At 40.2% G+C, this 13906-nt stretch overlaps 1 protein-coding gene and 1 pseudogene across 1 annotated transcript in view; one reads left to right on the forward strand and one right to left on the reverse strand.

Moving 5' to 3' along the window:
• The window catches only part of WNK3 (WNK lysine deficient protein kinase 3), a 139335-nt gene that overhangs the window by 18656 nt on the left and 106773 nt on the right, over positions 1-13906 (reverse strand). The window contains 1 exon segment of the mRNA XM_033201210.1: positions 12431-12642. Within this exon segment, the coding sequence (XP_033057101.1) occupies positions 12431-12642 (212 nt within the window).
• Positions 2709-4284, forward strand: LOC117077509 (annotated as a pseudogene).

Genomic DNA, 13906 nt, shown 5'->3' on the forward strand with positions numbered 1-13906 from the left:
TTTTTTCTATCAACTTTATGGCAGAAAAGGAAGCATCTATTTTCTTAAAGAGTTTTAAATAGCTAGCTATTTTAGCGTTCCTATTAAAATAGGATTCTACTTGTTATATTTAATTAAAGAAATTTAACCTGGGCCAGAACAGAAGGTGTTAAGAATACCAGATGTTTCTGTGAGCTGGAAGCTGTCACAGCAGTGACACACTTGAATTGGAAATCACCAAAATTTCCTTCTTATTTTCTAGTCACCAAACAAAACACAGGCATGCTTTTTCATACCTTATGTTTTGTAAGTTGAATTGTACCAGGCCCTTAACAGCCCTTTTTTTTTTTGAGACGGAGTTTCGCTCTGTCGCCCAGGCTGGAGTACAGTGGCCAGATCTCAGCTCACTGCAAGCTCCGCCTCCCGGGTTCACGCCATTCTCCTGCCTCAGCCTCCCGAGTAGCTGGGACTACAGGCGCCCGCCACCTCGCCCGGCTAGTTTTTTTTTTTTTTTTGTATTTTTTTTTTAGTAGAGACGGGGTTTCACCGTGTTAGCCAGGATGGTCTCGATCTCCTGACCTCGTGATCCACCCATCTCGGCCTCCCAAAGTGCTGGGATTACAGGCTTGAGCCACAGCACCCGGCCTAACAGCCTTTGATCCAAGTTAAGCTAGTCCTTTATGTCCTTGTTTTTTAAAAACAAATTCCATAAATGGAAAAAAAATAAAAATAGAAACACTTCTAATAAAAAACTGAAAATTCATTGCTAGCTGACCTAACTTACAAGAAATATTAAAGTGAGTCCTTCAGGATGAAATAAAAGAATGCTAGTTACTCAAATCCACATGAAAAAATAAAGCACACTGCTGAAGAGAACTACATAGGTAAATATAATATTCAGTATAAATGTACTTTGTGTTTATAACTCTTTACTTTTCCTATCTGATTTCAAAGTCAACTGCATAAAGCAATAACTATAAAATTGTGTCAATGAGCTTATAACATATAAAGATGTGTATAATAATAATAGTACAAAGAAGTGAGGGAATGTGTGTGTATATGTATCACACACATAAATATTAGAGAAATGTTTTGCGTACCACTGAAGTTAATTTAGTATTAAACTGAACTAGAGGCCGGGCGAGGTGGCTCACACCTGTAATCCAGCATTTTGGGAGGCTGAAGCGGGCGGAATACCTGAGGTTAGGAGTTTGAGACCTGTCTGGCCAACATGGTGAAACCCCATCTCTACTAAAAATACAAAAACAATTAGCCGGGCGTGGTGACACATTCCTGCAATCCCAGCTACTCAGGAAGCTGAGGCAGGAGAATCGCTTGAACCCAGAGGCGGAGGTTGCAGTGAGCTGAGATCGCGCCACTGAACTCCAGCCTGGGCGACAGAGCAAAACCCCATCTTAAAAAAACCAACCAACCAAACAAACAAACAAAAAAACATGACCAGGTGCGGTGGCTCACGCCTATAATCCCAACACTTTGGGAGGCTGAGGCGGGTGGATCACCTGAGGTCAGAAGTTCAAGACCAGCCTGGCTAACATGGTGAAACCCTGTCTCTATTAAAAATACAAAAATTAGCTGCACGTTGTGGCAGGTACCTGTAATCCCAGCTACTCAGGAGGCTGAGGCAGGAGAATCCCTTGAACTTGGGAGGCGGAGGTTGCAGTGAGCCAAGGTTGCACCATTGCACACCAGCCTGGGCGACAAGAGCAAAACTTCGTCCCAAAACAAACAAAAAACACAAAACAAAACTGAACTAGCTTGCTTTTAAATTAAGAAGCTCATTGTGGCTACCACAAGAAAATAACTGAAAAATATAAGAAAAGAATAATATAGGGCCACGTACTTTGGCTCACACCTGTAATACCAGCAATTTGGGAGGCTGGGTAGGAGGATTGCTTAAGCCCAGGTGCTCGAGGCCAGCCTGGACAATACAATGAGAGCCTGTATCGAAAAAAAAAAAAAAAATTGTTTTTTAATTAGCTGGGCATGGTACCATGCCCCTATGGTCCCAGCTACTCAGAAGGCTGATGTGGGAGAATAACTTGAGCCTGGGAGGTTGAGGTTACAGTGAGCTGTGATTGCACCACTGCACTCCAGCCTGGGTGACAGGGCGAGACCCTGTCTCAAAAAAGAAGAAAAGGCCGGGCGTGGTGGCTCAAGCCTGTAATCCCAGCACTTTGGGAGGCCGAGACAGGCGGATCACGAGGTCAGGAGATCGAGACCATCCTGGCTAACACGGTGAAACCCCGTCTCTACTAAAAAATACAAAAAACTAGCCGGGCGAGGTGGCGGGCGCCTGTAGTCCCAGCTACTCGGGAGGCTGAGACAGGAGAATAGCGTAAACCCAGGAGGCGGAGCTTGCAGTGAGCTGAGATCTGGCCACTGCACTCCAGCCTGGGCCACAGAGCGAGACTCCGTCTCAAAAAAAAAAAAAAAGAAGAAAAATGAAAAGTATAGTATAATAGGCCGGTCATGGTGGCTCACGTCTGTAATTCGAGCACTCTGGAGGCTGAGGTGGGCGGATCACCTGAAGTCAGGAGTTTGAGGCCAACCTGGCCAATGTGGCAAAACCCTGTCTCTACTAAAAATACAAAAATTAGCCAGGTATGGTGGTATGCACCTGTAGTTCCAGCTACTTAGGAGGCTGAGCAGATGAATTGCTTGAACCTGGGAGGTGGAGGTTGCAGTGAGCAGAGATTGCACCACTGCACTCTAGTCTGGGTGACAGAGTGAGACTCCATCTCAAAAACAAAAACAAAAAAAGGATAGTATAATAATAATAATAATAATATATATATATATAAAGACACAATAGAATTTAAATGCTACATTGGAAAATATCTATTTAACATAAAAGAAGGCAGGAATACGGAGAGTCAGAGAATGAGGAAAAAAAGAAAAAAATCAAAGATGTACAGAAAACAAAGATAACAAAATGACAGGCATAAATCCTATCTTACATTAAATGGAAATGATTTAAATGCCCCAATCAAAAGACAGAGATTGAAGGAATAAAAAACATGATTTAAAGACAGAATCCTGATTTAAAGACAGAAATGCATTCAAAGTAAAAGAATATAAAAAGATATGGCATGCAAGCAGTAACCAAAAGAAGGCTGGATTGGTTGTACTAATATTAGAAATAATCTCTCCTCTAGCCATTCAAAATGCCAAAAGGAATGAAGGCTAAGTGGAAGAAGATGGCCCCCTCTCCTGCTATTGTGAGGAAGCAGGAGGCCAAGAAGGTGATGAATCCCATTTGAGAAAAGGCCTAAGAATTTTGGCACTGGACAGGACATTCAGCCCTAAAGGGACCTCACCCACTTTGTCAAATGGCCCTGCTATATCAGGTTGCAGCAGCAAGGAGCTATCTATCTTCTGTAAGCGGCTGAAAGTGCCTCCTCCAAATAACCAGTTTACCTAGGCCTTGGACTGCCAAATAGCTACACAACTGCTGAAGCTGGCCTATAAGGACAGACCAGAGACAAAACAAGAAGATCATTGGCCCAGACTGAGAAGAAAGTTGCCAGAGGGATGTCTCCACTAAGAGGCCTTTGAGCAGGGATTAACGCTGTCACCACCTTGGTGGAGAACAAGAAAGCTCAGCTGGTGGTAACTGCACATGACAATGGATCTCATAGAGCTAGCTGTCTTCCTGCCTGCCCTGCATCATAAAATACAAAGGGAAGACAAGACTGGGTTGTGTAGTCCACAGGAAGACTTGCACCACTGTCGCATTCACATAGATTAACGTGGCAGACAAAGGAGCTTTGGCTAAGCTGGTGGAAGCCATCAGAACCAATGACAATGACAGACAGGATGAGATCCTCTGTCACTAGGGAGGCAACATCCTGGGTCCAAAATCTCTGGCTCTCATTGCCAAGCTGGAAAAGGCAAAGGCTTAAGAACTTCCCATTGGCCGGGCGCAGTGGGATTACATGCCTGTAATCCCAGCTACTAGGGAGGCTGAGGCAGGACAATCACTTGAACCTGGGAGGCAGAAGTTGCGGTGAGCCGAGATCGCGTCATTGCACTCCAGCCTGGGCAACAAGAGCGAAACTCCATCTCAAAAAAAAAAAAAAAAAAAAAAGCCTTCCCATTAAGCTGGGTTAAATGTAGACTGTTGAGTTTTCTGGACAAATAATAATAATTCTCCTTCAGCCAAAGAAAATGAAATATCAATTAAGACATAACAATTATAAGCATATGTGCAACTGCATTCCAAAATACACAAAGCAAAACTGACAGAATTGAGGAAAGAAATTCAACAATGGTTGGAGACTTTTTTTTTTTTTTTTTGAGACAGAGTCTCAGCTCTGTCGCCCAGGCTGAAGTGCAGTGGCGAGATCTCGGCTTACTGCAAACTCCACCTCCTGGGTTCACGCCATTCTCCTGCTTCAGCCTTCCGAGCAGCTGGGACTACAGGCACCTGACACCATACCTGGCTGATTTTTTGTATTGTTAGTATAGATGGGGTTTCACCATGTTAGCCAGGAGGGTCTTGATCTTCTGACCCTGTGATCTGCCCACCTCGGCCTCCCAAAGTGCTAGGATTACAGGCGTGAGCCACCGCGCCCTGCCAGTTGGAGACTTCTACAACTCACTTTTAATAACTGATAGAACTAGGCAGATGATCAACAAAGAAACAGAACAGCCCTCTAAATCAATGAGGCCTAACAGACATATATGGAACATTCTACCCAACAACAGCAGAATACATACTTTTCTTAAGTATACATGAGTTCAAGACCAGCCTGGGCAACATAAGGAGACATTGTCTCTAGAACAAATTAAAAAAAAAAAAAAATAGCAGGACATGGTGGCATGTGTCTGTAGTCCCAGCTACTTGGGAGTCTGAGGCAGAAAGATCACTTGAGTGAGACCGGGAGGTTGAGGCTGCAGTGAACATGATCATGCCACTACACTCAACCCTGGACAACAGAGTGAGACCCTGTCTCAAAATAATAATAATAATAATAATAATAATAATAATAATAAAGAAGCATAAGACTTGTACACTAAAAACTAAAGATGATTGTTGAAAGAAATTTAAAGACAACCTGGCTGGGTGTGCTGGCTCACGACTGTAATCCCAGCACTTTGGGAGGCTGAGGTGGGTGGATCACATGAGGCCAGGAGTTCAAGACCAGCCTGGCCAATATGGCAAAACCCTGTCTCTACTAAAAATAGAAAAACTAGCCAGGTGTGGTAGTGCACATCTGTAATCCCAGCTTGCAGTAAGCTGAGATCATGCCACTGCACTCCAGTCTGGGCGACAGAGACTCTGTTTCAAAAAGAAAAGAAAAGAAAGGAAAAGAAAAGAAAAAAAGAGAAAAGAAAGATATTTAAAGACAATCTAAATAAACAGAAATATATCCCATGTTCACAGATTGGAAGACAACATTTTAAAGATAACAATATTCCCCAAATTGATATATAGATTCAATACTCTACCTAAATTCCAACTTTTTTTTTCCAGAAATTGACAAGCTGTTTCTAAAATTTATATGAAAATTCAAATTACCCAGAATAGTCAAAACAATCATGAAAGAGAAGAACAAATTTAGAGAACTCAATTTACACTTTCAAAACACATGATAAGCTATAGGAATCAAGACAGTATGGGATTGGCGTAAGGACAGACACAGAGATCAACGGAACAGAATTAAGATTACAGAAATAGGCCGGGCGCAGTGGCTCAAGCCTGTAATCCCAGCACTTTGGGAGGCCGAGGTGGGCGGATCACCTGAGGTCAGGATTTTGAGACCAGCCTGGCCAACATGGTGAAACCCCATCTCTACTAAAAATAAAAAATTAGTGGGGTGTGGTGGCATGCGCCTGTATTCCCAGCTACTTAGGAGGCTGAGGCAGGAGAATCGCTTGAACCCGGGAGGCGGAGGTTGCAGTGAGCCGAGATAGCACCACTGCACTCCAGCCTGGGCAACACAGTGAGACTCTATCTCAAAACAAAACAAAACAAACAAACAAAAAGAAATTATAGGAATAATTCATGACCTTAAATTAGGCAATAATTTTTTTTCTTTTTTTTCTTTCTTTTCAATTATTATAGAGTCAATGGTGAGCCAATGGAATTTTAGATATGACAGTAAAAGCACAAGCAACAAAACAAAAGAAACAGATTAGATTTTAAAACTGTTAAAAACTTTTTGTGCTTCAAAAGACACTATCAAGAAAGTGAAAAGACAATCCAAGAATAGGAGATAATATTTGCAAAATCATATCCAGTAAGGCTCTAGGCCCTGGAACATATAAACACTCACAACTCAACAATTTCTCTACATTCTCTCCAACACTTGTTCCTGTCTTAAAAAAAATTTTTTTTTTCTCACCTCATATGTCCTATGTCCTTGGGGATTGCCTTTTTTCATTTCAGCCATTTTAAGTGGGTATAAAGTTACATCTCATTGTGCCTTTGATTTACATTTCCTTAATAACTAATGTTATGGAACATCTTTTCATGTATTTATCAGTCATTCATATATCTCCTTTAGAAAAATGCCTATTTGAATCTTTTGCCCATTTTAAAATTGGATTTTTGAATCTTTTATTGTTGAGTTGTTGAACCCTCATGCCCTGCTGGTGGGACTGTAAAATGGTGCAGCTGTTTTGGAAAAAAAGTCCGGTAATTCCTCAAAAGATTAAACATAGAGTTCCCATGTCATCCAGCAATTCCACTCCTACATATCTATCCAAGAGAAATGAAAACGTATGTCCACATAAACATTTGAACACAACTGTTCATAGCAGCATTATTCATAATAGCAAAAAAAACAACACAAATGTCTAACCACTGATGAATGAATAAAATGTGGCATATCCATACAATGGAGTATTATTTGGCAACAAAAAGAAATGAAGTACCAATACATGTTACAACACGGTTAAACTTTGTAAATACTATGCTAAGTGAAAAAAGTCACAAAAGACCACATAATGTACAATTCCATTTACATGAACTGTCCAGAGTAGGCAAATCTTATTTTATTTTATTTTATTTATTTTATTTATTTGAGACAGGTCTTGCTCTGTTGCCCAGGCTGGAGTGTAATGGCGTGAACATGGATCACTGCAGCCTCAACCTCGTAGGCTCAAGTAGTCCTCCTGTCTCAGCCTTCTGAGTAGCTGGGACTACAGGCGTGCGCCACCATGCCTGGCTAATTTTTTTACGGAGACGGGGTCTCACTTAGTTGCCTAGGCTGGTCTCAAACTCCTGGGCTCGAGCAATCCTCCTGCCTTGGCCTCCCAAAAAAGAGCAGGCAAATCTATAGAGACAAAAAATACTTTAGTGATTGATGAGGCTGGAGAATGGGGGAAGCGAGAATAAATGGGGGAGCTACTACTCATAGAAAAGGGGTTTCTTTTTGAGGTGATGAAAGTGTTCTAATGGATAAACATACATTTTAGTATTATGCAGCAATAAAACAATGAAGTACTGATACATGTTATAAAATGTTTGACTCCCAAAAACATTATAAGTAAAAGAAGCCAGTCACAAAACCACATATCATGTAACTGTATTGATACGAAATGTTTCAGCATAGGCAAATCTATAGAAACAGAAAGCAGATTTGTGGTTGCCTGGGGCCTGTGGTTGGGGGTTTGGGATAGTGGAGCTACAATGAGGGATGACTATGAATATGTACATGTTTCTTTGTGGAATGTTGAAAATATTCCAAAATCAAATTGTGATAATAGCTGCACAAGTCTGTACATTGTATAAGTTAAATGAGTGAACATTATGATATGTGAAATATCTCAATAAAACTGTAATTTTTTAAAAAAATTAAAAGTAAAGAAGCAAAAGAAATACTTACTTTCCAACTCATTTATAAGGCAGGTTTTCCCTGATATCAAACCAGAAAAAGATAATATCAAAATTTTCAAACTATAAAAAAAGATGAAAATTGTAAACCAATATACTTATTGAACTTAAATTAATAAAGGGCATCTACAAAAACTTACAGTTAACATTGTAATTTATGGCAAAAGACAGATGGCTTTCTCCTTGGAAGAACAAGGCAAAGATGTCCAATATAAAGTTTTAGCTAGTACAATAATAAGAAGAAATAAAAGGCATAAAGATTGAAAAGGGAGAAACAAAAAAGTGTGTATTCGCAGAGGACATAATTGCTCACTCATAAAATCCCAAATAATCTATAAGAACACTTCTAGAACAAATATGTTTAGCAAAATCTTCAGATGTAAGGTTGATATACAAAAATTAATCATATTTCTCTACCAATATATGATTGGAAACCCTGTAGAAATAAAAAAAATCCTTAGGTATAAATAAAACAAAACACATATAGGATCTGTAAGCTGAAAACTATAAAAAGCAGATAAAACATATCTAAGAAGACCCGGAGAAATAAACTGTACAGCAAATCCCCATGACATGCAATGTGCCTATATAACAAACTTGCATATGTACCCCTCAGCCTAAAATAAGAGTTAAAAAAAGACAAAAAAAGGAGAGATATCCTACATTTATTGATTGGAAGACTCAGCACAGTAAAACTGTCAATTCTCCCCAAATTGATATATAGATTTAACATAATTCCAATCAAAATCACAACAGGATTTGTTTAGATTTAGTCAAGTTGATTCTAAAATTTATATGAAAAGGAAGAGGAAGTAGAGTAGCTAAAACAGTTTTGAAAAAAACAAAGTTTCAGGAAACATAATACCTAATTTTGACAATAATAATTTTAAAAGTTGCTATAAAACTGCAATAATCAAAATAGTGTGGTATTGGTGAAAGGCCAGACATATAGATTAACTGGAACAGAATAAAGAGTGCAGAAAAAGATTGACACATATATGGCTAATGATTTTTCAAAAAGGTACAAAAGCTATTCAATGGAGAAAGGACAGTCTCTTCCACGGTAATGTAATAATTGAGTATCAGTATGCAAAAAAGAACCTCACCCAAAACCTCACACCTTATACAAAAAGTAATTCCAAATGTGTCATAAATCTAAATGTAAACATAAAATATTAAACTTTTAGGAGAAAACACAGAGGAAAATCTTTGTGACCTGTGTTTAGCCAGAGTTCTTAAATATTACACCAAAATCACAAGTTTTAAAAAATTTGATAAAGTATACTTTATTAAAATCATAAACTTTTGCTCTGCCAATGACACTGTTAAGAGAATGAAAAGAGGCCGGGCGCGGTGGCTCACGCCTGTAATCCCAGCACTTTGGGAGGCTGAGGTGGGTGGATTACGAGGTCAGGAGATCAAGACCATCCTGGCTAAAGCAGTGAAACCCCATCTCTACTAAAAATACAAAAAATTAGCCGGACATAGTGGCGGGTGCCTGTAGTCCCAGCTACTTGGGAGGCTGAGGCAGGAGAATGGCGTGAACCTGGGAGGCGGAGCTTACAGTGAGCCGAGATTGCACCACTGCACTCCAGCCTGGGCAACAGAGAAAGACTTTGTCTCCAAAAAAAAAAAGAATGAAAAGACAAGCTACACACTCGAATAATATATTTGTAAATCATATGTCCTACAAAGGATTTTTATCAAAAATATAGAAAAAACTCAAAAATCAACCATATGAAAACCAACAACCTAATTTTCTAAAATGACAAAAATTGTTGCCTTTGGGATAAACTGAGTAAAGGGTACACAGGTACATAGGATTCCTCTGTATTATTTAACTACATGTAAATCGACAATTATCTCAATGAAAATTTCAATTAAAAATAAAACAGGACACAAAAAAATAGCAAAAGACTTGAACAAACAATTTACCACAGAGGATACACGGAACACAAATAAGTGCAAGAAAAAAATGCTCAACATCACTAACCATTAGGGGAATGAAAATTATAATAAAATAACCACTTTATATCATCAAATACCTATTAGATTGGCTAAAAAAAAGAATACTAGTAATACCAAGTGCCGAAGAACATCAGAAAAACTGGAAGTCTTGCACATTGCTGACAAAATGTAAAATGATACAGCTGCTTGGGAAAATGGTTTGTTAGTTTTTAAAAAATGTAAAATATGCATACCATATGATGCAGCAATCTCATTTCTGGGTATTTCATCCAAGTGATCTGAAAACTTATGTTCACCAAAAAGCTGTATGTGACTATTTAAGGGAGCTTTATTTGTAAAACCCCAAACTACAAACAACGCAAATGTCCTCCAACTGGTGAATGGATAAACAAACTGTGGTACATCCATTATAACACAAAATAAGTTGAGGAATCCCAAAGACAGTCTCCAGAGACATGTTTTTACCATGAGATCGTACTTCTCTGGCCATGCTTACTTAGAAACAGGTGGACACCTGACTGTAGAACAGCCCAACTATAGGCCAGGCAATGGCTCTGACCCATTTCTTGGCATGAAAAAGATGAGCAGGGACAGTCAAATTTTCTGTCCCTGGAATCTAACAAAGGTCAGTTAAATAAGGACCTGAAAGTGAAAGAATGCTTTGGGATCACGAGTAACCAATGTTATCTAACAACCAGTTTTGGGAAAACAGAAACTATGCATAAAATGAAGCCATTTGGGAATGCAACAGAATAAAATAAAGTATAGCTATTAGTGATACTATATCAGACTGAAGGTTCATGTACTTCTGCTATTAAATCCCCAGAGCTGCCTTCAATCTAAGTCTACCCTTTAATTCTGTCTTTACAAGATCATCCAAGTACAGTTCCTGTTCTTGGGTTCTGTATTAGCTGTCTATTGTTGTTGTAACTAATTGCCAAAAACTTAGTGGCTTCAAACAACACAAATTGATTGATCTTATAGTTCTCTAGGTTACAAGCCTCACATGGGCCTTACTGGCCTAAAATCAAGGTGTTGCCAGGGCTGTGTTCCTCCTGAAGGCTATAGGAGAGGTCTGTTCCCTGGCCTTTCCAGCTTCCAGAAGTTGCCTCTATTTCTTGGTCTGTGGCACTCTTCCTCCATCTTCAAAGCTAGCAATGTTGCACCTTTCTGACACTGTTTCCCTTTTCTCTGACTCTTCTACTTTTAAAGATCCTAGTGATTACACTGGACCTACCCGGATAATCCAGGATAATCTCCCTATTTTAGAGTCAGCAGATTAGCAACTTTAATCCCACCTGCAAGCTTAATTCTCGAGACTTTGCCATATATCCTAGCATGGTCACAAGTTTCAGGGATTTGCACATGGACGTTTTGTGGGGGAATTATTTTGCCTATGACAAGTTCTGCTGGGATTTCACATATGTCCTCACAATACATCCTTAACCCCCACCTTGACTATGCACATATAACCAAAGAGGCCTGACCTGATTAACAACTTATTAGTTAGGTAGAGACTGATGCTCTTATTTTTCAAAGTCAAAGAAGTATATTTTACTAATATTCTTATAACTAATAAATGAAGAGCTCTTCAGATAAGAGCATAAGTGTAGATACATGTATACATTTCTTTTTCTGACACGGAGTTTCATTCTTGTTGCGCAGGCTAGAGTGCAATGGCATGATCTCGGCTCACTGCAACCTCTACCTCCCAGGTTCAAGCGATTCTCCTGTCTCAGCCTCCCAAGTAGCTGGGATTATAGGAATGAGCCACCACGCCCAGCTAATTTTGTATTTTTAGTAGAGACGGGGTTTCACCATGTTGGTCAGGCTGGTCTCGAACTCCTGACCTCAGGTGATCCACTTGCCTGAGCCTCCCAAAGTGCTGGGATTACAGTCCCAAAGTGCTGGGATTACAGGTGTGAGCCACCACGCCTGGCCAGAGAATATATATATATATATATATGTATTTTAGATGGGGTTTTGCACTTGTCACCCAGGCTGGAGTGCAATGGCGCAATCTCGGCTCACTGCAACCTCTGCTTCCTGGGTTCAAGCAATTCTCCCGCTTCAGCCTCCTGAGTAGTTGGGATTACAGGCGCCTGCCACCACACCCAGCTAATTTTTGTATTTTTAGGAGAGATGGGGTTTCGCCATGTTAGCTAGGCTGGTCTTGAACTCCTGACCTCAGGCGATAGGCCCGCCTCAGCCTCCCAAAGTGTTGGGATTACAGGCGTGCGCCATTGTGCCCGGCCGAGTGTATTTTTAAGATTATCTTGTTACCAACAAACTCTCCAACAAACTCTAAATGCTAGACCAGAAGTTCCCACTGACTGATAACATTTCAAAAATTACTATGGGGATTGGCATTGGGCTTCCAGCTGCTGGTTTTCCAAATAAAAGCATGAAGCACACTCAGCTTCTCTCTACAATCTATCAATTATCCTAATCATTATTACATAAAAGGACATTTAACACCAAAAACAGAAAATAATCTCAGAATAATGTGTACTTCTTTAAATTATTTTAGCCTAATTAAAAATAAATTGTATTATAATCATTTTTCTAATTTTGCTAATCTTGGACTAGATTTTTAAGAAATTACTTTTATGATCGATTTACCTGTAGCAACTATGCCATTGTCCACATATGTCAAGGACTGGGGGCGGCTTCGAAGTTTGCTTTTGAAAGATCTTGGTCGACGTGGTGATGCAGGTGGCAAAGGAATCTCAGTAGATTGGGTTTTGCTATCTTTAATTGACCGAAGGCGTTCATAGAGCTCCTGCAGCTCCTTATTCTGCTGGGTTTGAAGATTTACCACCTCCTGAATGTGTCTGAATGAAAATCATGCAAAAAGCATTTTAATGGCACTGGCTCCATAAAGATGAGCCAAGAAACTCTACACCAGTATAAGTAAAGTTTAACAAGGAATTTAGATCAAGAATGGGGAAATAGAGACTGGGCACAATGGCTTACGTCCATAATCCCAGCACTTTGGGGAGCCAAGGCAGGAGTATTGTTTGAGGCTAGAAATTCGAGACAAGCCTGGGTAACGTAGGGAGACCCTATCTCTCTTTAAAAAAAAAAAAAAAATTAGCTGGGCATGGTGGTGCATGCCTGTAGTCCCAGTTACTCAAAAGGCTGAGGTGGGAGGATCACTTGAGCCAGGAATTCAAGGCTGCAGTGAGCCAAGATCACACCACTGCACTCCAGACCGGGTGACAGAGAGAGACCCTGTCAAAGAGGAAGGAAGGAGGGAGGGAGGGAAGAATGGGGGAAAAACAGTATTTTCACAATTTCCAGAGGGGAAGCGGGAAATGCCTTCCTAAGCATAACATTAAACTATAATAATCACTTATGAAGAAAAAGACGAACAAATTTCTAAAACTGAAATACAGTGAAAGTCAGTAAAACAAAATGTAAAGTCAAATAGTATTAATAATATTAACATTTTTTGCCAGACGCAGTGGCTCACGCCTGTGGGAGGCTAAGGCAGGAGGATCGCTTGAGCCCAGGAGTTCGGTATCAGCCTAAACAACATAGTGAGACCCTATCTCTCTGGAAAAAAAAAAAAAAATCAGCCAGGTATGGTGGCATGTGCCTGTAGTACAAGCATCTCGGGATGCTGAGGCAGGTAGATCTCTTGAGCCAGAGGTAGAGGCTTCAGTGAGCCATGACAGCACCACTGCACTCCAGCCTGGGTGACAGAGCAAGACCTCATCTTAATAATAATAATTGTAATAGTAATAAAAGAAAGAATAAAGAAAAATTGGTGAAGAAACCATAATGCTAAAAGAACACTGAAGGCAGAATAAATTATTTTTTAAGATCCCTTCTAGGCCAGGCGTGGTGTCTCATGCCTGTAATCCCAGCACTCTGGGAGGCTGAGACAGGAGGATGGCCTGAGGTTAGAAGTCTGGCACCAGCCTGGGCAACACAGGGAGACTTCATCTCTACAAAAAAATTTAAATATTAGCTGGATGTGTTACATGTCTGTAGGCCCAGACACTTGGGAGGCTGAGGTGGGAGGATGGTTTGAGCCCAGGAGGTAGAGCCTGCAATGATCTGCGACTGCACCATTGCACTCCAGCCTGGGCA

This window comes from Trachypithecus francoisi, unplaced genomic scaffold (genome assembly GCF_009764315.1).
Source record: "Trachypithecus francoisi isolate TF-2019V2 unplaced genomic scaffold, Tfra_2.0 Lachesis_group6, whole genome shotgun sequence".
Classification (NCBI taxonomy): domain Eukaryota; kingdom Metazoa; phylum Chordata; class Mammalia; order Primates; family Cercopithecidae; genus Trachypithecus; species Trachypithecus francoisi.